This window comes from Sapajus apella, unplaced genomic scaffold, assembly GCF_009761245.1.
Source record: "Sapajus apella isolate SASKATOON/1434 unplaced genomic scaffold, GSC_monkey_1.0 scaffold55, whole genome shotgun sequence".
Lineage (NCBI taxonomy): Eukaryota > Metazoa > Chordata > Mammalia > Primates > Cebidae > Sapajus > Sapajus apella.
The window spans coordinates 12,737,098-12,765,029 of record NW_022436995.1 but is presented as its reverse complement, the minus strand read 5'-3'; the positions used below and the strand labels follow the sequence as shown (position 1 = coordinate 12,765,029).

The following is a 27,932-nucleotide window of genomic DNA, read 5'->3' as shown; positions in this document are numbered from 1 at the left end:
GCACCCTTACATGCTTCGAATTTCTGAAACTCTTTAGAACCACTCAGAATCAAGGTTGGTATCAACACATTTTATAAGTATAGCTAGCTCTTTATCTTAAGTTACATTTGAGATTCCAATTTGGTGATTGTGAAAGGGAGAAAGAAAAGTAACCTATTGGTATTTTGGTAGGTATGTGTTTAGTTTATGTACCTATAGTAAGATAAGAGTTCTAATGAATTTGACTATGTCTGACTATTCCACCAGCTCTAATTTGCATTTATACATACAGGCACGTATCATAAATTACCATATTTCTCAATGGCCCGCATTATTTTTAGATATACAATCTTGATTTTTAAACTTTTATTTTAAATAAGCAGGATTGCTTCATGGTGGAAGGAGAAGATTTGAGACATGACTTTGAGCGCCTGCAACTTGCCATGGAAATGGTAGGATTTCTTCCCAAGACACGAAGACAGTGAGTTTACTTGTATTTTTATACCTCCAATAGAGAATACATGATATGTCTTTGAAAGATTTCTCTCTCTTGATCCTTTTAAACAGTTTTCTAAGTGGTGTTCCTCATCCACTGCCTCATCCATCTCAAGCATTATTTTGAATTCCTTTTTTGTCATAAATTCATGGAGAATCTGATGGAAGCTGACACTGTTCTTGTTGTAAAATGTACATTCTTAACAATTTGCATATAAATGCAGGAATTTATGGTGCCCCTGAAGCCTATCCATGGACCTTACTCAAAACTTTTGCTTTATAACACCATTTTTATAGCTCTTCATTTTTTCTCTATCTTTGATCGCTAATCTTATTATTCATACTTATCAGATGCATGGTATTTATTCTATCAAATGTCTTAAATTGTAAATCTAAACAAATCAAAAATATAAAAAGGTTGAAATAAAGATGAAATAAATTACATTTGAAACAAATTGTTTAAAATTAAAGACTCAACCTTGGCTCTCACCAGAAAAAAATAGTTACTTACAAATTTTTTGAGGTAGGGAAGTAGTGTTAATGAATATGTCAGAACTGACTATATTGTTAATTTTTTTTTTCTTTTTTGAGACAGTGTCTCAATCTGTCACTCAGGCTGGAGTGCTTATTACAGCCTTAACCTCCCCAGGCTTAAATGATCCTCCCACCTCAACTTCCCAAGTAGTTGGGACTATAGGCTTGTGCCATCACACCCAGCTAATTTTTGGCACATTGCCCAGGCTGGTCTTGAATTCTTGGGCTCAAGTAATGCACCGGCCTCAGTCTCTCAAAGTGCTAGGATTATCAGCGTAAGCCACTGCGCCCAACCTCTGTTAATTTTTAACCGCATGATTGATGAACCTATACTGAGAATAGGAGAAAATTACCTCTGCTGTTTTCTTGTTTGCTTATGTTTACATCATTGGTATGACTCTTTAATTAGCAGGCTATTTGCTAGAATCTTTTTGTGAGAAGTCAGTTAAAACCAAATAATATAATATGTAAGTTTGCATACCAACTCAATTGGTGACATAAACTACAGTTCACTGAAAGTTAGTGAATTAGAGTACCTCTCTCAATTTCTGTATTCTGTATTCTGTATTACTTACCCAGGATACCTAATTCACTGTATGTGATACCTGGCTGGTTGACATAGAGACAGAATTTATATATGAAATAGTAGTGCAACTTAAATTTTTTTAGATATTGTATGTTGGGAATATAACGTTTACTTCTCATGCACCAACGGATTGTCTTCTGCACTTTCTTACATGACTGAATTCTGTATTGGAAACCACTGGAAATAATACGTTTCTAGTAGGCTGACCTTCAGTTAGACCCTTGTCTCACTAAAATTTTATCTTCACATATTCCCTAACACAAGTTTTACATTTTAACTAGACTTACCTTGTTCTCTAAAACATTATGTTGTATCCTGAACACTCGCTGTTTTCCCTGTTTGGAATGATCTTTATCTCTTTTTCCACTCATTCAAGTTTCTTCAGTTGTTTGGATAGAGAACACATTATGTATACTGCCAGTCTTCAGTCCTGTGACTATGATAAACTCTGCTAAAAAATGACAGTATTCTTTTCTACTAAGCATAGGTCTACCCCAGAATTCCTTTTAACATAACCTTGTAGGCAGCCTTAAATTTTGTTTGTGAATTGAAACCCGTTTTCTTTAGAGCACTGTTTATGCTCTGCCTTTTTAACGAACTTTATACCTTAACTGTGCTTTGTTGCTGCCTTCTGTATTTTAAGATATCTTGCCCTTTAGTATACTTATTTATTGTTACCTCCTAATGTAAGATTATACACTTTTGAGAACAAGGTTTCTCATTCATATTTTAATATCTTTTTAATGTTGATTTGTAGTACTCTAGATGATTTGACGTTTATTATTGCTGGAGACTATCACGTATTTGTGCATGAGAACATTAATATGATTGTGAAGTCCAAAATATTGAAACAGTGTTAATTAGTAACCATATAAATGTCTATCAAAAATCATTTTTAAAAGTGGCTCATGAATTTGTTTTTGTCTTTTGACTTTCATTAGTTTCTGTTTCAGTTGATAGTTTATTCTTTAATTTAATCCAGAATAGCATTATGAATTATTTTTATAATAGACTTGTATTTCCTGTGAGTCATGTGAATGATTCAAACATTTAAAAACTTTAGGCCAGGCGTGGTGGCTCATGCCTGTAATCCAAGCACTTTGGAGGCCAAGGCGGGCGGATCACCTGAGGTCAGGAGTTCAAGACCAGCCTGACCAACATGGTGAAACCCCATCTTTATTTAAAAAAAATTTTTTTTAAATTATTTGAAAAATTAGATTTATAAGTTAGATGGTAATTTAGTACCTCTCAAATATTCCTGAGGTACTATCTCAGGTTTCTAAAGCAATGTCTTTGTTTTGGTTGGAATACTTCCTAATTTTAGGAAAACGTAGTGTTAAATTTTGCCAAGCCAAATTTTGTAAGACGTATTTATCCTAAGAAAATAACTACATGTGACACAAAATTGTGTGTGTGTGTGTGTGTGTGTGTGTGTGTGTGTGTGTGTAGATATGGAGATTGAGGAAGAGCTTTTCAATGGAGTATTCAGCTGTGTTAAATGCCTCTGAGATGTCAGATAAGTTAAGAACATAATATACTCTTCTTAGCTACATAGATGTCCTTGGTAACCTAAGATTCCAGAGTTAGCAGGAGTTGATGGGATATATGGCATAAGTGGAGAGATTAGTTGTTGATTGGAGGGCACATACTCCTCTGACTCAGGAGGGGACTTTAGAATGGAGGATCCATATGAAAGTGTTTCATAGTAGAGGTTAATATAACCCACCTGGCTTCATACTTTAAGAGAAAAACACCATAATATGGTGTAGGAAAGCATTTTAAAAACATAATAAAAATCAGCTAGGATACTTGATAAAAATTACAGTTTCAAGGCCTTTCCTTTAGAGATTATGATTCAGTTTATCTAAAACAGTATATAGGAAAAAAGCATTCCAGGCAGGATGAATAACATTTAGGAGGCATGGCCTTTTTAAAACACTATGACAAATTCAGGCAATAGCAGAGGTCCCTTTGAAATGGCTATATAAGAGGTGGTGTAACACTTATATTAAGGTCATGAAAAGCATTTTGAACAGTATTTCCTATGAGTCTGACATATAGTAAACCCTCTGTAAATTTTAGTAATTATTCCCATATTGCTTGTTTTCCAAAGACTAAATACTTCATATTTGTACTGGTTACTTTGTTTAACTAGAATTTTAGAATGAAATGAGCTTTGGGAATGGACACAACTAAGCTATAATTTGTGATTTTATTTTCCCAGGATTTTCTCTCTTCTCTCAGCCATACTTCATTTGGGTAATATCTGTTACAAAAAGAAGACATATCGGGATGACTCCATTGATATCTGTAATCCTGAAGTTCTGCCTATTGTCTCAGAATTATTAGAAGTGAGTGATTACATTCTCAGTTGTCATTTCAAATACTTTGTAACTTTTTATTTTTTATTTATGTATTTTTGTAGGTGTAAATGGGTTAATGCTTTCTATTAATGTTTTTATTAGGCACTGTTTTAAAATAGCATTTCCAAAAGATGGAATGTTTCCTGATAACCTGTCTGAGCTTGCTATTGAGTGTGGCAGAATCTTTAGAAAATTTGTGTTTTCTCCTCTGCCTCCCCTTGCTCCAGACATCCATAGTCCCTCAATTTGCTGGATAGGATGAATATTTCCACTCTAGACTGTATAATGTCCTGGAACTATACTAACTTTTCTCTTCATAGTTGAGATTTCTTCTCATGCTAAGATTTTGATTAGATGATTTTATTTCAAGATGGGGTATCTGGGTTGGTGGAGAAAAAAAAGATACTACTTTTTTTTCTTCATGGGTTGAATAGGACCTAAAGGTTCTCGTCTCCTACCATGCTTCTTCTTATATCAAGGCCTTTATTACCTGATTCTGTCTTCCTGGAGTGATGATTTCTCACATTTTATTAGCTAACGTCTCTCTTGCCCACTAGCTTCTCATCTTGCCAGATTTATCCCATCAGATGGGGTGTCATTTCTTAATAGGCCCTATTGTCTGGCATAGCAAGGAAATATAGGTATGTATACTAACCTGTGTATATATACATATATCTGTACATATTTTAATACGTAACCATCTGTATGGAAAGCTAAAAATGAGTTCATGATGATGTGTTCAACTTTAATCCATTCCCAAATGGATCATTCTAGCCTTCTTCCCTTGATTATCTGTGAACTCTCACTTCAACAATGAGAAGGATGTCTCCTATCCTTTGCCATCCATTTATTTGTTTAATTCCAGTATACATGTATAATGGTATCAAAATTGTTAACCTGTACCCATCTGGGAAATGACTTTTTCAACTAGAATACAGTGCTTATGTGCAATTCCTTTTGCCTTTAATCCTACAGACTTCACTCATTTCCAAAACTACTCAGAACAGCACCTTTTCATTCCACCCCATTTTTGTTGAGGTTTCATATATTTGTCATTCATGCAGTTTTCTCATCATGGCCTACATTCCTTCCTGGAATCCCCCAGTCTTTTAAGTAATTTTTAATATTTGCATACATTAGGTTGTACTCTTCATGCTATTTAGTTTTTGACAGATGTAAGAAGTCATGTGTCCACTATTATAGTATCATACAGAATAGTTTCACTGCCTTAAAAATCCCCTGTGCTTTACCTGTTCAACCCCTCCCCCTAAACTGCTGGCAACCACTTTTTTACTAGATGTATAGATTTGTTCTTTATGGCATGTAAGATAATTGAATCATATAATATGTAGATTTTTCAGACTGACTTGTTTTACTTAGTAATATGCACTTAAGATTTACTCATGTCTGGCTGGGTGTGGTGGCTCATGCCTGCAATCCCAGCACATTGAGAGGCTGAGGCAGGTGAGTTGCTTGAGCCCTGGGAGTTCAAGTCCAGCCTGGGCAACATAGGAAGAGTCCATGTCTACTTAAAACAAAACAAAACAAAAATTCAAAACAAAAACTAGCTGGGCGTGGTGACATGTGCCTGTAGTCCCAGCTGCTTTTTAGGTTGAGGTGGGAGGCTTGAACCCACGAGGCGGAGGTTACAGTGAGCTTAGATTGCACCACTACAGTGTAGTCTGGATGACAGAGTGAGACCCTGTCTCCAGAAACAAAAAAAAGATTCATTCATGTCTTTCATTAGCTTGATAGCTCATTTCTTTTTATCATGGGATAATATTCCATTATATAGATGTACCATAGTTTATTTACCTGTTGAAGGACACTTTGGTTGTTTGCAGTTTTTGGCAATTATGAATAGCTTCCTTTTTTTAGATTAAAATATGATTCATCTTCCAAATCTTGGTTCATAGGTTACTTCATATGGTTTAACTTTTAAGTGGTCTAAACTGACTCCCTAAATACAGAGCATTTGTTTCTGCTTAGCATAATTTAGCTTTGTAGCATAAAGTTAATTGTTTACTAGTTTGTGTTTGTTGTAGGGCTGCAGTGCTCTTTGAGAGCAATGGATACCTCTCTTATTTATCTAACCACACAGTGTCTATTTTTTCTGTACATAATTGGGCATTGCTTATTAACTTCAGTGGAATGATAGCCTGGCAGAAGAGGCAGGAGAAGGGAGTACCTTGAATTGGAACTAGACTTACTGGAAAGAAGTTCTACCAGGAGATGGAGTGTGGTACCTGAGGTTGTAATTTTGAAGATCATGAAGGTCAGAGAACAGATGGCATTTTAGTCAGGTATTCCAGGTGGTAATTTAGTGAAGCATTTGGTACTGTGACAGGGCATTGTGGCTAATGGTCTTACTTATAAGTCTAGGCAATTCAGCAGAAACCAAGATTTCTGTGTCTAGTGCTTCATTTCTTCTTTGGTAAGAGACTGATAAGAACAATTTAGACAACTCTAAGAGGAACTCAGGTGTGGGTTTAAAAGAAAAAATAAATCTAATTCTGAGAATTGGGCTAACCAGTGTTAAAGACAATGGCAAATGTGATTTGACAGTAAATCTGACTTTTGAACCCCAGCTTCTTAAATTTCTTCTTGTGTATAGTTTGGATTGATTCTAGGGCTGAGTTTTAGTATTAAGTAGAAAGAAAATAGCTTCAAAGTTCAGGAGCTGAAGAAAATGCCTACCATGGTGTCCCATCTTTAGTCAGTACTTAGAAATTATTTTAGAAAATGATTGCCTCGGGCCGGGTGCGGTGGCTCAAGCCTGTAATCCCAGCACTTTGGGAGGCCGAGGCGGGTGGATCACGAGGTCAAGAGATCAAGACCATCCTGGTCGACATGGTGAAACCCCGTCTCTACTAAAACTACAAAAAATTAGCTGGGCATGGTGGCGCGTGCGTGTAATCCCAGCTACTCAGGAGGCTGAGGCAGGAGAATTGCCTGAACCCAGGAGGCGGAGGTTGCGGTGAGCCGAGATCTGGCCGTTGCACTCCAGCCTGGGTAACATGAGCGAAACTCCGTCTAAAAAAAAAAAAAAAAAGAAAATGATTGCCTCTAGTTGGTTAAGACTGATAATAATTGCAATCTTAAGGCTTTGGTTGAAATAGGGTACAAAGATAAACACATTTGTTTATTTAACATTTAAATTCTTTAGGTGAGATTTAATTCCTCTCCTTCCCATAGTGATTTAATTCAGTGATAAGTATAGAAGAACAAATGTCTTCAAATTAGTGGTTTAGTTTTATTTATTTACTTTTCAGTTATGTTTTTTTAGTTATCTGAGGCAGTAGTGAAAGTTTTGAGTCTTTACTAATGCCTATTTGCATGAATACTTGTGAAAATTATTGAAAGATGAATAAACTCCAATAGATAAATTGTGGGTAATTGTGGAGGATGTTTTTGTTGTGAGATATTAGAACTGTCATCATTACCAAAAACTATTCATTTTTTAGCAGGTTTATCTATTTTGAGTATATTTTAACATCTGTTGAAACAATATAAAGAATAGTCTTTTGTTTTTTGTTTTTTTGAGATGGACTCTGACTCTTGTTGCCCCGGCTGGAGTGCAGTGGCACAGTCTCAACTCACTGCAACCTCCACCTCCTGAGTTCAAGTGATTCTCCTGCCTCAATCTCCCAAGTAGCTGAGATTACAGGCATGCGCCACTACGCCCAGCTAATTTTGTATTTTTAGTAGAAATGGGGTTTCACCATGTTGGTTCAGCTGGTCTTGAACTCTTGACCTCAAGTAATCCACCCACCTCAGCCTCCCAGAGTGTTGGGATTACAGGCATGAGACTGCACCCGGCCAAGAATAGGTTTTTAATTACATACCAGGTTTTTAATTAGGTAAATATGAGACACTTTGTAGAATGGATATTGAAGCCATTGCTACTTGTTCTGTATTAATAGTTTTTGAATATTCTAAAAGTAATATATTTAAGAATTTTTAGAAAATTATAGAGGTAGCTGATTAAAAAATCGTGAATTGGGTAATATTTTCTTTAGGATGCCTACCAAATATGATAAGCAAGATGAGTATGTTTTGGGGTTGTGGGGTATGCGTAGATCTATGTACAATCTTAGTCAGGTTTTCGAGCTAGTTAATGAGAACTCATGAAATGGTTGAAAGCTTTTGTAGCCTGGCTCCTTTTTCTGCATTTAGAAGGCTCCTTAGCAGATAATAATATGTTCCTTAAGGGTTTCAGAGAGGTCAACCTTATGAGCAACTGTATTTGATGTCTTTTTTTTTTTTTTTAGGAAATAAAATTGTTATCCTTTATTTCCTTGAAAATATATCCAATTCTGATTATTTGCTCATTTAGAAGAAAGCATTGCTAATATATTATTAATACATTTGAGGCACCAAATAAATTGCCTGAAAATAATGTCATGAAATCCAAATTATGGCTAAATGTTCTTTCCTATCACATGAATATTTAACTATAATATAGTCTAAAATGTTTAGCTGAATTTAGGATATCGAAAAAAATCAAGTGACTCAAAATATTTGTATTAAAACATGAAGTCTGCTAAATCAGTTTTACTTCTATTACAGTAATATAGGCTTTTATTCTTGAATCACAGTATACTTACTACATTAATAGATAAGACGAAATCAGTAGTTCAAATCCCAGGGATTGCTTTGATGGTCTTGTAAATATTTCCTTTCTGTTCCATGTTAACTAATTTTTTAGTTAAATAGATTTTCAAATTTGGCTTGAGTCATTTTGATAATTTGTGTTTTTCTAAAAGTTATGTATTAAATGTTTAGAATTTATTGCTTTTGAGTTCTTTGTAAATAGTCTGTTAATCTTTAAAATTTTTTCTCTATGGTATTAGCTATTTGTTTCTTAGATTTTGTCTTTTGCTTTGTGTGAGATTTGTCTTTCATGTTTTCAAAGAATTGGCCTTTAGATTGGTCAGTTCTAACATTTTACTTACTATGTATTAACTTGTTTTAGCATATTTTCTTCCTTTTTTCTGTTATGAAATGTTTCCAGCACACACTATTATATAGAAAACAATATAATCAACCCTTATTAATTCACAGCCCTACTCAAGTAACAAAATATTTCATATAATTGAAGCCCACTGTGTACCCTTGTACCTTGTCCCCACCAGAGGTAACCACTATTATCAATTTGGTGTTTATCATTTCTATTCTTGTTTCTATATTTTCAGTATAGATAGATGTTTTTATAAAGAATATATAGTTCTGCATGTTTTCAGTCTTTATATAAGTGTTCTTTTTATTTTATTTTACTTGAGTTCTGGGATACATATGCAGATCTTGTAGGATTGTTACATAGGTATACACATGCCATGGTGGTTTTGCTGCCTCCATCCCCCTGTCATCTACATTAGATATTTCTCCTAATGTTATCCTTCCCTAATCTCCCCACTCCATACTATCCCTCCCTTAGCCCCAACCCCACAACAGACCCCAGTGTGTGATGTTCCCCTACCTGTGTCCGTGTGTTTTCATTGTTCAATAACCACTTATGAGTGAGAACATGCGGTGTGTGGTTTTCTGTTCTTGTGTCAGTTTAGTGAGAGTGATGGTTTCCAAATTCATCCATGTCCCTGCAAAGGACATGAACTCACCATTTTTTATGGTTGCATAGTATTCCATTGTGTATGTGTGCCACTTTTTCTTTATCTAGTCTATCATTAATGGGCATTTGGGTTGGTTCCAAGTCTTTGCTATTGTAAACAGTGCTGCAGTGAACATACATGTGCATGTGTGTTTATAACCGAATGATTTATAATCCTTTGGGATATACCCAGTAATAGGATTGCTGGGTCAAATGGTATTTTATTTCTAGATCTTTGAGGAATTGCCACACTGTCTTCCACAATGGTTAAACTAATTTACACTCCCACCAACAGTGTAGAAGCGTTCCTATTTCTCCACATCCTCTCCAGCATCTGTTGTCTCCAGATTTTTTAATGATCGCTGTTCTAACTGGCGTGAGATGGTATCTCAATGTGGTTTTGATTTGCATTTCTCTATTGACCAGTGATGATGAGCATTTTTTCATATGTTTGTTGGCCTCATAAATGTCTTCTTTTGAAAAGTGTCTGTTCATATCCTTCACCCATTTTTTGATGGGGTTGTTTGTTTTTTTCTTGTAGATTCTGGATATTAGCCCTTTGTCAGATGGGTAGCTTGCAAAAACTTGTTCTCATTCTGTTGGTTGCCAGTTCACTCTAATGATTGTTTCTTTTGATATGCAGAAGCTCTTAAGATTAGTTAGATCCCATTTGTCTATTTTGGCCTTTGTTGCCATTGCTTTTGGTGTTTTAGTGGTGCAATCCTTGCCTATGCCTCTCGCCTGATGGTATTGCCTAGGTTTTCTTCTAGGGTTTTTATGGTGTTAGGTCTTATGTTTAAATCTTCAATCCATCTGGAGTTAATTTTTGTATAACATATAAGGAAGGGGTCCAGTTTCAGCTTTCTGCACATGGCTTGCCAGTTTTCCCAACACCATTTATTAAACAGGGAATCCTTTCCCCATTGCTTGTTTTTGTCATGTTTGTCTAAGGTCAGATGGTTGTAGGTGTGTGGCATCACTTCCGAGGCTTCTGTTCTGTTCCATTGGTCTCTATCTCCGTTTTGGTACCAGTACCATGGTGTTTTGATTACTGGAGCCTTGTAGTGTAGTTTGAAGTCAGGTACCGTGATGCCTCTAGCTTTGTTCTTTTTGCTTAGGATTGTTTTGGCTATGCAGGCTCTTTTTTGGTTCCATATAAAGTTTAAGGTTTTTTTTTTTTTCCAGTTCTGTGAAGAAGGTCAGTGGTAGCTTGATGGGGATAGCATTGAATCTATAAATTACTTTGGACAGTATGGCCATTTTCATGATACTGATTCTTCCTAACCATGAGCATGGAGGCATGGAATGTTTTGCCATCTGTTTGTGTTCTGTTTTTTCATCTGTTTGTGTCTTTCTCTTTTTCCATCTGTTTGTGAGATGTAGTTTTGCGCTTGTTTCCCAGGCTGGAGTGCAATGGCACAATCTCGGCGTACCACAACCTCTGTCTCCCAGGTTCAAGCGATTCTCCTGTCTCAGCCTCCCAAGTAGCTGAGATTACAGGCATGTGCTACCATGCCCAGCTAATTTTCGTATCGTTAGTAGAGATGAGGTTTCTCCATGTTGGTCAGGCGGGTCTAGAACTCCCAACGTCAGGTGATCTGCCAGCTTTGGCCTCTGTAAGTGCTGGGATTACAGGCGTGAGCCACCGCACCTGGCCTATAAATGTTTTACTGTATGTATGATTCTGGAACTTGGCTTTTTTCATTCCAGAGTTTTGAGGTCTTTCATTGAAAGACCTGTTTTTGAGGTCTTTCAATGCTGATTTCTATATTCTAGATTTTTTTTTGTATTCTTTTTTGAATATTCTTTTTCGTATATTCTAGATTTTTTTTTTGTTCTTTTTTTGTATAAGAGTCCATGATATGCGACTGGGCTCAGTAGCTCACACTTGTAATCTCAGCACTTTGAGAGGCCAAGGCAGGTGGATTGCTTGACCTTAGGAGTTCAAGACCAGCCTGGGCAACATGACGAAACCCTGTCTCTAACAAAAATACAAAAATTAGCTGGGTATGGTGGCATGTGCCTGTAGTCCCAGGCTAGAGTGCAAGGGCACAGTCATGGCTCACTGCAGCTTTGATCTCCTCAGCTCAAGCAATCTTCCCACCTCAGTTTCCTGAGTACCTGGGAGTTCAGGCATGTGCCCCCATGCCTGGCTGATTGTAAATTTTACTTTTATTAGAGACGAGGTCTTGCTGGTGTTGTCCAAGCTACTCTTGAACTCCTGAAATCAAGCCGTCCTATGCCTTGGCCTCCTAAAATGTTGGGATTATAGGTGTGAGTCACCGCACCCAGCCAATATTTATTTTTGGTAATTCCAGAAATATACCTCACAATATAGCTTTGGATTTTAATACATTTTTTTCTTGTTGATTTTGTCATTTTTTTGTAATCTGGTATTATTTTTGTTCCTTAATGTATTTTAAATAAATCTAAAAGGTTGAGACTTTTTATTTAAATTTGGTTGGTTGTTTTTGGCTTTACTGCATTTTGTGAAGTTAATAATGCGTCAAAATTATTTTCAGTTGTAGGCATTTGAGAGTTGATCAGTGAAGGCTCTGAAAGGTGTTATATTTGCTAGATAATATCCATTCAGTGTGGTTGAAAGTTGTTCTTTAAAAGATTATTGATCTATCATACATTGTTGGTGGCAGGGAAATGCCTCTTTCTATCATTTTATAATCCAATCCCCTCCTTTTAATCTTTTTTTTTTTTTTTTTTTTTTTTTTTTGAGACGGAGTTTCGCTCTTGTTACCCAGGCTGGAGTGCAATGGCCAGATCTCGGCTCACCGCAACCTCCGCCTCCTGGGTTCAGGCAATTCTCCTGCCTCAGCCTCCTGATTAGCTGGGACTACAGGCACGCGCCACCATGCCCAGCTAATTTTTTGTAGTTTTAGTAGAGACGGGGTTTCACCATGTTTACCAGGATGGTCTTGATCTCTTGACCTCGTGATCCACCCGCCTCGGCCTCCCAAAGTGCTGGGATTACAGGCTTGAGCCACCGCGCCCAGCAATCTTTTTTTTTTTTTTTTTTTTTTTGAGATGGAGTCTGGCTTTGTCACCCAGGCTGGAGTGCAGTGGCATGATCTTGGCTCACTGCAACCTCTGCCTCCCCAGTTCAAGCGATTCTCCTGCCTCAGCAACTTGAGTAGCTATGATTAGAGGTGTGCACCACCATGCCTGGCTAACTTTTGTGTTTTCGGTCAAGACAGGGTTTCCCAACAGCCTGGTTGGCCAGGCTGTTCTCGAATTCCTGACCTCAAGTGATCTGCCCACTTTAGCCTCCTAAAGTGCTGGGATTACAGTCGTGAGCTACCACTCCTAGCTGTTATAATCTAGTATTTTTTTACCTGACAAATTTTTATATTGTCTACATAAAATTTTATGAATGTTATGTTTTTATTATGTATGGATACTTTTATAAAATGTCCTAGTTTTACCACTTCATGCCCATCATCATGACAAAATTCTGAGGTTTAATAACATTAAATATCGTCAAGGTTTGGAAGAAACAGGAACTCTCAGTGCTACTGCTGAGAGAGCATATTGGTAAAAATTATGTATAGGAGTTTGGCAGTATTCTCTACAGCTGAAAATATGCATGCTCTAACCTTATACTTTTAGGTTTGTTCTTCACAGAAACTTTTGAACTCATGTGCAAGAATATTCATTGTGGTTTATTTTCTAATCATGCAAAATTGTAAATAGTGTAAATGACTACAAAGAGGAGAATGGATTACACACTGTGATATATTTATATGCTGCAGTGCTATGTAGCAGTTAATTTAGATCAACCTTACTCATTTTATCAACGTGGTGTGTGCCTGTAGTCCCAGCTACTTGGGAGGCTGAAGCAGGAGAATTGCTCCAGCCCGGGAGGTCGAGGCTGCAGTGAATCGACATTGCACCGCTGCACTGAAGCCTAGGTGACAGAATGAGACTCTGTCTCAAAAAATAATGATAATTTAAAAAGTGTCCATATAGTTATATCTGGAAAACATATGGACAATATGATACTATATAGGTAAACTTTAAATTCATTTGACAATATAGCATAGTGTTTATGAATATGTTTAATACATATAAAAAGTATAGAAATGTGAGATAGTATTTCACCTCAGTGGAGAGAGTGAGAACAAAGGAAGTGTCAATTTTATCTTAAAGTTTATCATTCATGAATAAGAAGAAACATCTGAAACTTAAGTATTTTTTGGAATATTCTTAGAATTCAAGATTCATGAAGAAGAAATATCTGAAACATAAATAAGTATATTTTGGAATATTTCTGGAATTCAAGAAATGCTATCACTTTTTAGTCCTTGCCTCTAGTTTGTGGGATTATAGTTGATCATCTTAAAATGTTTTTTTTGTACTGTTCTGTATTTTCTACATTCTGCACAATGAAACATCTTTCTCTATTATGATCAGAAAGCAAACTTTAATTTGAAAGACCCATTTGTCTTTTGAGTGGGACACTTAAATTCCATTTGGCCAGTATTAAAATTGCCCATTGTATTTTCTTTTTTCTCTGTTGTATATTTGCTAATCTCATTAAGCTTTCCCCCCTCTATTTGGTGTTTTCAAAAGATAATTCAACCCATTGTCATAAATCTTAATATTGAGTTTGCTTTTCTGTTTTATAGGTTAAAGAAGAGATGCTGTTTGAAGCATTAGTTACAAGGAAGACGGTGACAGTGGGAGAAAAGCTTATTTTACCGTACAAACTGGCAGAGGTATGATGGATTTTATTTTAGATGAAAGCGTTCTGGACATTGTTAGAAGTTTGCGTTTTTTCTTAACAGCATGAAAATGACATGGCAAAAGGTGTTGATTAAAATGTTTTCTAGGCCTTTGAAATTTGATTGTGAATTTTCCATTGATTTAGAAACTTATATTTAATGTGATTGTGAGCAGTAGGCTTGCATTTTTCTCCAAGGATCTTAATTTCTTCATTTCTAACTTTCATGTTATTAATATGAGGTAGATAGATGGCAGGTCGCATTATAAATGAGCAGTATGTGATCCAATTAATTATTTTTCTTGAGACAGTTTCTTCCAGCACATTATACTTTTTTGGTTAACTTTTTCATTTGTTGGCTACTTGTTTGCAGTTCTTTCTGGTTGTCTTTTCTTTTTTCTTTATCTCTAAAAGGTAGAGTCCCTTTTAGAGATAAAGAAAGAAAGAAACAAAGAAACAGTCTTTGTTTCTTTTTCTCTATATTCTTCATTGAAGTTATCTTACCCAGTCCTATTAGTTTAAATATCATCTGTATACTGAGGCTCCTAGATGAGATTTGTTGCTGCTGTTACACTGCTCAGCTCTATAGGGGTAAGAAAATTATTAAAAAGCCACTATTTTATGGAGTAATTTTATCAAAAGTGATGACAAATTGAAGTATGATTATTATTATAAAAATGGGACAGGAATATGAGCTTAGAAGATTAGAAGACAGAGGTGAGGAAAGTGTGATTGAATTCTCTAGAATGTTTTTTAAGCTTGACCTTGATCCATTTATCTCACCGCCTAACTGTGTCTTAAAGTCCACATTTTTTCTTATCATATTATAGTCTTCTGTGAGAGCTTCTTTCTAAACAGTAAGAAAGCCAAATCTTAAGAGTTTTATATTTCTTTTATATAAAATAAAGATTCAATGCTTTTTACATTTTCTTTCACTTCCCTTTTCTTTTTTAAAAAATTTAACTTTTAAGTTCAGAGATATATGTGCAGGTTTGTTATATAGGTTTGTCATGGGGGTTTGTTGCAGAGATTATTTCATCACCCAGGTATTAAACCTAGTACCCATTAGTTATTTTTCCTGATCCTCTCCTTCCTCCCACTCTCCACCATTCCCTGTATGTCTCCATGTGTTCTCATCATTTGGCTTCCACTTATAAGTGAGAACATGCAGTGTTTGGTGGTCTGTTCCTGCATTTATTTGAGATGGATAATGGTCTCCAGCTTCATCCATCTTCCTGCAAAGGACGTGGTTTTGTTCTTATTTATGGCTGCATTGTATTCCATGGTGTGTAGGCACCACATTTCTTTATGCAGTCTATCATTGATGGGCATTTAGGTTGATTCCATCTCTTTGCTATGTGAATAGTGCTGCAGTGAACACATGCATATGTCTTTATGATAGAATGATTTCTATTCCTTTGGATATGTACCCAATAATTGGATTACTGGATTGAGTGGTAGTTTTGCTTTCATGTCTTTGAGGAATTGCCACACTCTTTTCTGGTGGTTGAACTAATTTACACTCCCTCCAATAGTGTATAAACATTCCTTTTTCTCTGCAACCTCACCGGCATCTGTTGGCTTTTTTAGGGTGTGTTTTTTTTTTTTTTTTTTTTTTTTTTTCCCCATTTATTTATTTTATTGCATTTTACATTTTGGGGTACATGTGAAGAACATGCAAAATTGTTGCATAGGAACACACGTGGCAGTGTGATTTGCTGCCTTCCTCCCCATCACCTACATCTGGCATTTCTCCCCTTGCTATCTCTCCCCAGCTTCCCACCCCCCACCCTCCCTCCCCTATTTCCCCCCAACTGACCCCAGTGTGTAGTGCTCCCCTCCCTGTGTCCATGTGTTCTCATTGTTCAACACCCGCCTATGAGTGAGAACATGCGGTGTTTGATCTTCTGCTCTTCTGTCAGTTTGCTGAGAATGATGGTTTCCAGGTTCATCCATGTCCCTACAAAGGACCCAAACTCATCGTTTCTGATGGCTGCATAATAATAGCCATGTGAATTGCTTGAGATGGTATCTCATTGTGGTTTTGATTTGCATTTCTTTAATGACCATACCACCTTTTTCATTACAAAATTTTTTTGTGTTTATTTTCATTTTTAACTTTGAATTTAACCTTCCGAGATTATTTTTTATCCCCTGCTTTGTTTTTGTTTATATTTGTTTGGTGTATTTATAACTTTAATAAATATATAAAAACCCTCTTTTTGTGCCCAGAAATGTGCAGAGCATTAGGGGTGTTACGGGGAGCCGTACTTAAGAGTTTAAGTATTTTATCTGAAGGGTAATGCAAAGCTCTTAAAAGTGTTTAAAGAAAAATCTTTTAAAAATTTAAGATTTTTTTTTTTTATTTTAAGGAGCAATGTGGAAGCAGTGTTTAGAATCATTTGGAGGAATGTATTCATTTTTATAGCTGTGTAAGCAACTTAGCGACAATATATAACACAGACTTAATATCTTGACAGTTTCCATGGGTCATGAGTCTGGGTACAGGTTAGTTGAGTCCTCTGCCCAGGGCCTCACCAGACTAAAATTAAGATGTCCATCAGGGGTATAATGTATCATCTCAGGCTTACGGTTCTCTTCCAAGGTCACAGGTGGTTGCCAGGATTCAGTTTCTTGTGATTGTGGGACTGAGGCACCTAGTTTTCTGTTGCTGTTGGATGTCTGTCGGGTACCTTTCTTAGCAATTAGAGGCTGATGTTACTTTTTTTGTCATGTGGCCCTGCCTACAGCATGGCAGTTTGCTTCTTCAGGGCCAGCAGGAGACTCTATATTGATAGCAGAACTCAAATCCCTTTTGAGGAGCTTTTTCTGATTATGTCAGTCCTATCCAGGATGATCTCTCTTTAATTAAAAAATCAACTGGTTTGGGTTTTTATATCTTTAAAATCCCTTCATTTTTATCATGTAACATCAGCTTCATATGGCAGTGAAAGCCATCGTATTTATAGTTCTGCCGATACTTATGAGGAGGGGATTATACAGAACTTGTACCCCCAGGGGATGGGAATCTTGAGGGCTATCTTAGGTTTTGGTCACAAGCTTACCTATATAACAAACCTGCAGGAGTGGATGTAGAGAGATGAGTTCGGAGGCTGCAGTAGTGAGAATGGTATTTGCTTTGTGTACAGTGGTGACATATTGATAGGGAGAAATGTACATATTTAAAAAGAAAAGAATTTGAAGATTAAATCAACAGGACCTTGTAATGACTTGAATAATAGGAAGCAAGGCAAAAAAAGGTGGTATCAAGTATGAGTCTTACATTTCTGGTTTACACAGCTGTAAGAATATTGGTACCCTTCAGTGAAAGAGGAAACACTAAATGAGGTCTTGTTTGGATGGGATAATATTACTTGGTATTTAGGTTTATTGAGGTTAAGCTATGAAAGACGGACATGCATTTCAGAGAAAAGGGCTGAATATAAAATTGGGAGTTACTTATTGTATTGGTATGTCTGGATTCTATGACTATGGTATTTATAAAAGTGGCACATTATATAAACCGTAAATGCTGTAGTTAGACTTCAGTTTTTATCTTAGTCTGAAGGTCTCTTTTAACTAAAAAATTCAACCCATTGATAAAATTTAATAATGTTTATATGCTTATTCTGTGTCTTACACTTGTTGATTTAGTTTTAAAATATTGTACTTTTCCTGAATTTTATCAGATTATCTTCATTTTCCTTTCTTTCTGGGGAAAAATTATACAGTGGTCTTCTATTACATTTTCTTTCTTTCTTTTTTTTGAGACAGAGTCTTGCTCTGTCACCAGGCTAGAGTGCAGTGGCTTGATATTGGCTCACTGCAACCTCTGCTTCCCAGGTTCAAGTGATTCTGCTGCCTCAGCCTCCCGAGTAGCTGGGGTTACAGGGGCCTGCCACCATGCCCAGCTAATTTTTGTATTTTTAATAGAGGCAGGGTTTCACCATGTTGGCCAGGATGATCTTGATCTCTTGACCTTCTGATTCACTGCCTTGGCCTCCCAAAGTGCTGGGATTACAGGTGTGAGCCACGGCGCCCGGCTCTATAATATTTTCATGCCATTGTTGCTTTTCTTGATAGTTGACCTTATGCTCGGATTTCACTCCCAAGGATTCAACCATTTGCATATTAAAAATACTGTAAAACTCTACAACAATGAAAAATATACAGGTTTCTAGTGTCGGAGGTAGGAATTTGGTACCAGTCTTCTTTCTACTATGTAGTCAGTTATTTTTTGGCCTAGAAACTTGAAACTTTTTTCTTTGATATTCAGAAATTAATTCATCATCTATGTGGTAGCTTGTAGTATTAACTTCTTTTTACAGATGTGTAAGCAGTAGCTTAAGAGTTTAAGTAACTTAGTCCCAATTATGCAGCTAGAATAAGTAGAAAAACGAATTGGAAGATAGTCATGTTCTTAATCATTACTCTCTAATTTCTTTATACTTTCTAAACAGAGTTATAAATATATACCTGAATATACAAGATTCAAAATAAGCCCCTAATTAAATTACTAGGATTTATATTCTTCTAAGTACCAAGACTCAATTCTGTAAGACATGTGCCCCACCCTCCCCCCTTTTTGGGTAAATTTATGCTTTCTAAATGGTTAAATTATTTGTTTTTTTTTTTAAAGAATAATTTCAGACTTAACAGGAAAATAGAGAAGATGGTATAGAGAATTTTTATAAACTTGGAAAGCTTAGAGTGAGGAAGACATAAATTTTGTAAATACGTAATGAAGGAATTGTTTCTCTCTTTGAGGATAGAGTAATTCTAGAGGGTATACTATGGGTGACAAGCTGAAGACAACTACCAGTGTAATTATGGTTGTATTAGTGTATCTTTTAAGAGGATGGTTAGGATTCCACAGAAACTGATGGCTTTTTGCTAATAGATTTACTTTTCTGTCTAGAATACTCTTACCCACTTTAACTGTCAAGGTCATTTGTTTGTAAACTTCCAATTATATATCTTCTTTCCTAGGGGAAATATATATCCCAATTTTTAGTAAACATGTTTTAACTAAGTGACCTACATTTTGTTTCTCTTTCATGGCAGTTTTAGCCTAGATTCTCTGAGTGTGACTATTTGTATGAATACATAAAGAAAACATCAATTATAGATTTTTTACTTTGAGAGAAAAATTAGTTTCTAATTCAGAATAGTAAGTTTCTTTCTTGAATGAGAGCAGAAAACTTTGTTATAGGATCTTAATCATATCATTGTCAGTTCTACATGCACTTGTAATCCTTTTGTTTTTCAGGCTGTGACAGTGAGGAACTCCATGGCTAAGTCTCTATATAGTGCCCTGTTTGACTGGATAGTTTTTCGAATTAATCATGCACTCCTGAATAGTAAAGATTTAGAGCATAATATCAAGGTAATGATACATTGGATTATCGTATGTTTTCCCCTGAAAACTATTTTAATTAAGTAGTTAATACATGAAATTTAAAAACACAGAATTATATAGAATAATAAGTAAGGAATCGCTTTTATTTGTTACTTACTACCCTGTTCAGAAGAGTTGTTCTCTGTGTCTTTCAGGCCTTTTTTCGTATGTGTTTTTACCTTTCAAATGTGTATATTCAGAGTTGCTTTAAAAAATATAGATAGAATCATGCTCTCTGTATTCTTTCAAACATGTATATATTTTTTTTTTACCAAGTATCTCTTGAAATATTTTCTGTATTATTATATATCTGGACCTTGCTATTTTAAAAAATGTTATAGAGTATGATGTGTACCATAAATCCATCCATTAAAAATATACTATTTTGTTTTATTGTTATAAACAATGCTGTAACCAATATTCTTTTACTTATCTTTGTGTACATTTATCTAGGATAAAGTTCCCAAAGTGGGATTGCTGGGTTTTTGTTGTTGTTGTTGTTTTAAAAAAAAAAGACGGAGTCTTGCTCTGTTGTCCAGGCTGGAGTGCAGTGGCATGATCTCAGCTCACTACAACTTCCACCTTCCAGATTCAAGCAATTCTCTTGCCTCAGCCTCCTGAGTAGCTGGAATTACGGGTACCCACAACCACACCTGGCTTATTTTTGTATTTTTAGTAGAGGTGGAGTTTTACCTGTTGGCCAGGCTGGTCTTGAATTCTTGACCTCAGGTGGTCCACCTGCGGCGGTCACCCAAAGTGCTAGGATTATAGGCATGAGCTACCATGCCCAGCCGATTGCTGATTTTAAGGTTAGATACGTTTAAAAAATTAGATGCTTTCCAAAAAAGAGTGTACATTTTCAGCAGCAGTGTGTGAAAGCACCTGATCCCCTACACCTTTGCCTACATTGAATGTATCAGTATTTACATCTCTTAATCTCATAAGGGGAATGGTTCTATTTTATTGCATTATTTTTAATAATAGATAAAAGCTTTTAGCACTGTTCAACATTTTAAACCTTGTACTTTTTTTTTTTTAAATAAATGTTTTTAACTTTAAGAAACCATATGTTCCAGCCAGGTACGGTGGCTCACGCCTGTAATCCCAGCGTTTTGGGAGGCCAAGACGAGTGGATCACCTCCACTCAAGCGTTTGAGAACAGCCTGGCCAATTTGGTGAAACCCCGTCTCTACCAGAAATACAAAAAATTAGCCAGGAATGGTGCTATACACCGGTAACACCAGCTGCTTGGGAGGCTGAGGCAGGAGAATCTCATGAACCCCAGTGGCAGAGGTTACAGTAAGCTGAGATCACACCACTGTACCCCAGCCTGGATGACAGAGTGAGACTCCATCTCAAAAAAAAAAAAAAAAAAAAAAGAAACCATATGTTCTGATGTCTAGTTTCACTCAATCTTCATGAGGTTGTTAAAATATACTAACTTGGTTCTTAAAGAAGAATTCCATTTTTTGGGATATAGAAGTCAAAATAGGAAAAATTATATGGTCTTCTAGGCATAGTCAGAAGTAACTTTCTTCTCCTGATCCTTCATTTAAATAACCTTTTCATTTCCCCACACTCTGTTTTTTTCCATTCCCTTTTAGATCTTAGGGATTTCTGAGATTTATTAAGATAACAGGTCACTAACCTTGCTTCATACATTTCTGTAATCTATAGATTATATTTATTAACATTTTAAATGTATTCTTATAATTAGGATGAAAGTAAGATAAAGAGAACTAAAATACTTTTAATTCATGATAATTTAGGTTGAATACTGGCCAAACACAATCCCCTGTGCACTGCTTTAGAAGAATTGAGCATTGATTTGTTACTTATATTGTGGATATTTTTCATTAAATACATTTAAACATTACTTGTAACCAAAACTTTCTCTTGTTTTACAGACATTGTCCATTGGTGTTCTTGATATTTTTGGGTTTGAAGATTATGAAAATAACAGCTTTGAACAGTTCTGTATTAATTTTGCTAATGAACGTTTACAGCACTACTTTAATCAGCATATCTTTAAATTGGAACAAGTGAGTACCTAAATATATATACACTTGTCCCCCGTCACACATATCTTTTGAGTCATATTCATAACAATTCACTTTATTTTTTCACAAATTTTATTGATTTATATAGTATTTATATTAAATATTGAAATGTGCCTTTACAAACAAGAATAACAAGTAAATTGGCTTGGGAACAAACACAGTTGCCTCTTTGTGTATGTAAACTCAGTTGATGGGGTTAGAAGTGTATGAGATGCAACAGAGTAGCCTGGTAGCTTTGTTTATCATAATATCAGTTGTAATATTAAAAGAATGTAGAGCACATAATAAGCATTTTAAATCTTGTCTTTCAATATAAATATTGTAGTCCACATATCATTGTAAGCAGATGACAGAGGTTTTATAGTCTCCAAATAGATTTGCTGGCCAGGCGCGGTGGCTCATACCTGTAATCCCAGCACTTTGGAAGGCTGAGGCAGGTGGATCTCTTGAGCTCAGGAGTTAGAGACCAACCTGGGCAGCATGGCAAAACGTTGTCTCTACAAAAAATATAAAAATTAGCCAGATTTGGTGTTGTATGCCTGTAGTCCCAGTTACTCAGGAGGCTGAAGTGGGAGGATCACCTGAGCCTGGGTGGTGTAGGTTGCAGTGAGCTGTGTTTTAGCCACTGCTTGCCAGACTGGGCAACAGAATGAGACTGTCTCAAAAAAAGGTTTTTTTGCTTATATATGCTTATTTAACCACATCTTTGTTGTTTTTGCTGGGATGTGTGTTTTTTTAGAGATGGGTCTTCTTGCTCTGTCACCCAAGCTGAAGTACAATGGCATAATCTTGAATCACTGTGTTGACCTCCCACAGTCCTCCACCTTAGCCACCCAAGAGCTGGGACCACAGGTGCACATCACCATACCCAGCTAAGTTTTGTTTTTATTTTTGGTAGAGACAAGATGTCACTCTTGCTCAGGCTGGTCTCAAACTCTTAGGCTCAAGTGACCCTCCCACCTTGGCCTCCCAAAGTGCTAGGATTACAGGCGTGAGCTACCACGACTGGCTTTGAATGAACCTTTGAATAAAAAGATGTGTGTATTTGTTTTGTTTTTATTGCTGGTGTTGATATTTTTCTTCTTTGTTCTTTTTCTTTCACACAGGGGTTTAGAAATAATGGTGTTGATTTTTAATTGCTACCGTGGGCTTGGTCACTGTGTATAATGCTAAGTACAGTCAATGGGTCCTCCTTACCTTTGGGTTTTACATCCAAACATTCAACCCATGGCTGATACAAAACTACTGATACAAACCTACAGACACAGAGGGCTGACTGTACTAAGCCATTTTATATAAGAGACTTGAGCATCTGTGGATTTGATATCCACAGGGGTCCTGGAACCAATCCCTTGAGGATATGGAGGGCCAGCTGTATGCTTGTTTGATTGCTTTGGTCTCTTAGTTCTAAGATGGAATGGAGGAGCTTATTAATAGAATCTCAGGTCAACACAGAGTGTAGATACGAAGAACAAGAATGGTGTAGAGAGACCAAGATGGGTAACGTGTGAGAATCTCGAGATTGAGATTAAGTTAGTATAAAAAGAATGGGCTTTCAGTTTCTATGAGAATTATTAGGGTAAAGTGAGGTTCAAACAAAATGTGAGCTTTGTCTCTAAACTAAGGTTGAAATCAGTAATAGGTTTACATTGTACCCCAGAATTTGTGTATGAGGACATAGGCAGACACAGGTTTCATAAAACTCAAGGGAAATGGTAAGAATAGAGAATGAACAGAAATACAATAGCTAGCAGGTCGACAGAAAAGGGGGGAGAAAAGACCTTTACATCATCAAGTCTCCTATAATTGGATCTTGTTGCTCTCTGTCTTAGCTTTTAAAAAAAAAAGTGCCTCTAGTTTGCTTAAAGGATATAATGGCTGGTTAACAATAGAATGACAATATTAGTCCTGGCCAACTTGATGAATGCTTAAAGTTTTAAACACAACCTTTTAGCTCGATGCTACACTAGAACTTTGGGAAGATAATATTGTTATAATATTAGCTACCACTTAGAAGTTATGTAATGTTACTTTTCAGTCAGTACTGTTTTGATATTGTAGTTTTTCAGATTATGTCTAAAGCCAGTATTCAAACCTTAACACTCTGGCTCTGTAGTGTTTTCTTTTAACCAAAAGGTAAGCTGGGATTGCTGTGTAAGTCTCTTGATTCAGTCCAGGGCTCTTACATAAATCATACTAAATTAATATTCTTTATCCCTTACAAATAAATATATGTGTTAGAAGGGTGAGGGAATGCATTTTGTTGTCTAGGTTCTATATTTTACAGAGCAGAACATCAGCTGCTCTGTGGATCATTGAACAAAAGATTGGTTAAATTGCTTTTGAAGAAGAAAAGCATTCTTTATTGTAAACTGAAATTATTCTTACCTTTTCTAGAAGTCTAGATTAGACAGAAAGCCAGAAGAAATGCCTTGGTCATAAACATATAAAAATAAAAAAAACCTTAAAGTTTATGGAAAATATGTTCAAAACTACTTGGAAGTTGGGTGATTCTCATTTACTTGCTACCCTGAATGTCAAAGTTTTGGCCAATGCAGTGCAGTTAGGGATCAGAATCTTGTTAAGTGTCTTATTTATATGTACATCATTGGGAACTGGTATGAGATGGGCACTCAGTGATTATTTGTAAAGTTCAGTTGAGTATAAAATCAGTTAAGGTAAAAATTATTTAAAAAGATAAAGTATCACAGGTACATTTGTAGGAAAAATCTTGAATATGTTGACTGTGGTTTCTTACTAAATTTTGTCGAAAAGAAGTACACTTGCACATAGGATGGGAAAGAGATGTAATAATCGCCGTATGGTAAATGCTATAATCAGATATAAGGTAAAGTAGTTACATAAAGGATGAGGTTGATTGGAACTACCTGAAAGCTGCAAAAATTTCCCAGGGTTGATTATGGTATATAGTTTCAAACAGTGAGCTGGAGCTCACTATATTGTCAATGGGAAAAGATATTTTAGGCAAAGGTAACATTATACACATTGTACTTAAAACTGTGGACTTACGTGTCATGCAGAGAAGATTAGAAGTTTTCAGACAATGATAAGCTATTTGAAATATATTTTAGCAGAGGACTTTAATTGGACTGAAGAGCAGTGAACTGGAAAAAGGAGAAAAATCTTCAAACTAGTTGAAGTACTGTCATGCATAACTTGATGAGGATATGTTCTGAGAAATGCATCATTGGGTGATTTTGCTGTTGCATGAACATCATCCTGTATTTACACAAATCTGGTGGTGTAGCCCACTACACACATAGGCTGTATGGTATAGCCTATTGCTCCTATGCTACAAACCTGTACAGCGTGCTACACTGAATATTGTAGATAATTGTAACACAATGGCAAGTATTTGTGTAACTAAATATACCTAAACATAGAAAAGATACAGTAAAAATATGATATAAAAGAAAAAATGGTGTGTTTACATAGGGCACCTACCATGATTAGAGCTTGCAGGAGTGAAAATTACTCTGTGTGAGACATTGGGTGAGTGGTGATAAAGGCCTAGGACATTATTGTACACACACTACTTAGACTTTATAAACACTGTACACTTAAGTTACACTAAATTTGCTAAGTTTTTTCTTTTTAAGTTTTTCTTTAAATTAACCTGAGCCTACTGTAATGTTTTTACTTTATAAACTTTTTTACCGTTTTGACTTTTTTAGTAGCAGTTTAAAACACAAACACATCGTACAGCTCTACAAAAATGTTTTCCCTTTTTGTAATTATAAGCTTTTTTCTATTAATTTTTTAAAAACTTTGTTAAAAGCAAAGACACACACATACATATTAGAATGTATACATACATATTACCATACCATATTAGTATAGGCTTACACAGGGTCAGGATCAAGACGTAGGTAGACATTATGAATTTTTCTGCTTCATTATAAGATTATGGGATCACTGCTGTATTTGCAGTTGGTCCTTGACCGAAATGTCATTGTGTGGCACATGACTATAGACTGGGTGAGTGATTCTGAATCCTGAATCAAGGTAGTGGTAGAGACCATAATGTAGAATAAGAGACAGGCCTAAAGAGGTTTCTGATATTTGAAAGTACAGCCATCCCTGGGTATTCATGGAAGATTGAGTTCAAGACCTCCCTGACCCCCTCGCAAAGAATACCAAAATCCACAGATGCTCAAGTCCCTTATATAAAATTGCATAGTATTTGCACATAACCTATGCACGTTCTCCAGTACTCTTTAGATGATTTCTCAGCTTCTTAATACAGTGTAAATGTTATGTAATTAATTGTTATACTGTATAAGTTTATATTTTTTATTGTATTTTTATTTTTTCTAAATATTTTTGATATGTGGTTGGTTGGATCTACAAATGTGGAACCTGCAGATTCGCAGGGCCAATTGTATGTTTTCTGTTATTATTTGTATAACTGCCATCTTTTTTTTCTTTACCTGCTGAGAATTATCCTTCATCTTATTGATTCATCAGTAAATTGAACGACAGTTGTGTGTCAGGCAGTGTGCTAAGCATAGAAGATAGAAAATTTAGAGTGCAGGGATCTTATTTAAGGAGCTCATAATCTTGCAAGTTTTTGTTTCATCCATTCTACTTCTGTTGTTATCAGACTAGAAACTTTTAATGATCCTTACCTTGGAGAACTCAAAAAAAACTCAACAACATACATTTGAAGGCATTGGAGTACCTTCAAATAAGTTTTTTCAGAGCCTAGACTATAAGAAAGAAATCTAGGGAAGTGAGCCCAGCGTTTGGGTGTTGCTTTGTTCCTAGAGCCATTTCCCTATTTTTGTAGTGTTTCTGATTCTAAAAGGGCCAGGCTTGAGAGTATGAGGACTTGAGCAGAGTTTTCTCCTGACTCAAAAGTAAGGAGGAGGCCCTTGGTAATTCCTATAGGCTTTAGGTTGAGACCCCCGAAGGGTTATATCTTAGACATAAAAGTACACCAGAAGTGAATCTGTCATCATAGGGACTGAAGCCCAGTTTAAAATCATCTCAGTTCCCAATTAGGTTTAAAATAATATAGAATTTGTAGTAGTCTTAGCCTCCTGCCAAGAGCAAATACAGTGTACACTAGAAGAAGTCATCCAGCTGCTAAAATTACCTTTACAATTTTTCATATACAGGATTCAGTACTCAGTCCAAAACAGAGAGAAAGAGACAGAGACAGACATACATGGAGGCAAACCAGCCTGAGTAAAAACCAAGAGAAATGTGGCCGGGTGTGGTGGCTCATGCTTATAATCCCAGCACTTTGGGAGGCTGAGGTGGGTGGATCACTTGAGGTCAGGAGTTCAAGACCAGCCTGGTCAATATGGTGAAACCCCCTCTTTACTAAAAATACAAAAATTAGCCTGGCATGGTGACACATACTGGTAATCCCAGCTACACCTGAGACTGAGGCAGGAGAATTGCTTGAACCCAGGAGGTGGAGGTTGCAGTGAGCTGAGATCATACCACTGCACTCCAGCATGGTGACAAAGTGAGACTGTGTCTCAAAAACAAAACAAAACCAAGAGAAATGAGATAATAGTACCACAGTGATATTAGCAGACATGGACTTGAAAGTAACTATGCTTTCAAGAAATTTTTTAAAAATAAGGGGCAATATTTTTATTAAAGAACTGCAAATTACTTTTAAAAAATCCCAAATTGGGAAAAACCTAGAACTAAAAAGTACAGTGAAATTAAGAAGACACAGATAGTTTTTAATAGTAAGATACATGTTAGTAAAATTAGTAAATTGGAAGATAGACCAGAAGAAAATACTGATCCTAATGAATGAAGATTAAAAAAAAGACTTATACTCTAAGACCATAGTGAAAAGATCTAACATGTGCCATAGGAATTTTGGAAAGATGTGTGTGAGAGACATAGAGTAAGTTAGAAGCCATATTTGAAGACATAATAGTTGAGAATGTTCCAAAACTGTCAAAAAAAAAAACCCAACAAGCATACATATGAAAAGCTCTAAGAATCCAAGCCATGTTAAGTACAAAGATAGTTAAACCTAGAAAATTATAGTAAACCAGAGACAGTGAAAAAAGTTTAAAAAGCTACCTAGAGGAAACAAAAGACTACAGATGCTTCTTTGGATGGGTAAGTTGAAAATTTTCTTTTCTTTTTTTTTTTTGACGAAGTCTCTCTCTGTCACCAGGC

At 36.0% G+C, this 27,932-nt stretch overlaps 1 protein-coding gene across 9 annotated transcripts in view; it reads left to right on the top strand.

Annotated features, from left to right (window-relative positions):
• The window catches only part of MYO9A (myosin IXA), a 274,327-nt gene that overhangs the window by 93,833 nt on the left and 152,562 nt on the right, over window positions 1-27,932 (top strand). For all 9 annotated transcript variants that reach the window (XM_032244686.1, XM_032244687.1, XM_032244689.1 and 6 more), the window contains 5 exons: window positions 363-460; window positions 3,819-3,945; window positions 14,206-14,295; window positions 19,570-19,686; window positions 21,606-21,740. In XM_032244686.1, the coding sequence (XP_032100577.1) occupies window positions 363-460; window positions 3,819-3,945; window positions 14,206-14,295; window positions 19,570-19,686; window positions 21,606-21,740 (567 nt within the window). The remainder of the gene's footprint in view (window positions 1-362; window positions 461-3,818; window positions 3,946-14,205; window positions 14,296-19,569; window positions 19,687-21,605; window positions 21,741-27,932) is intronic.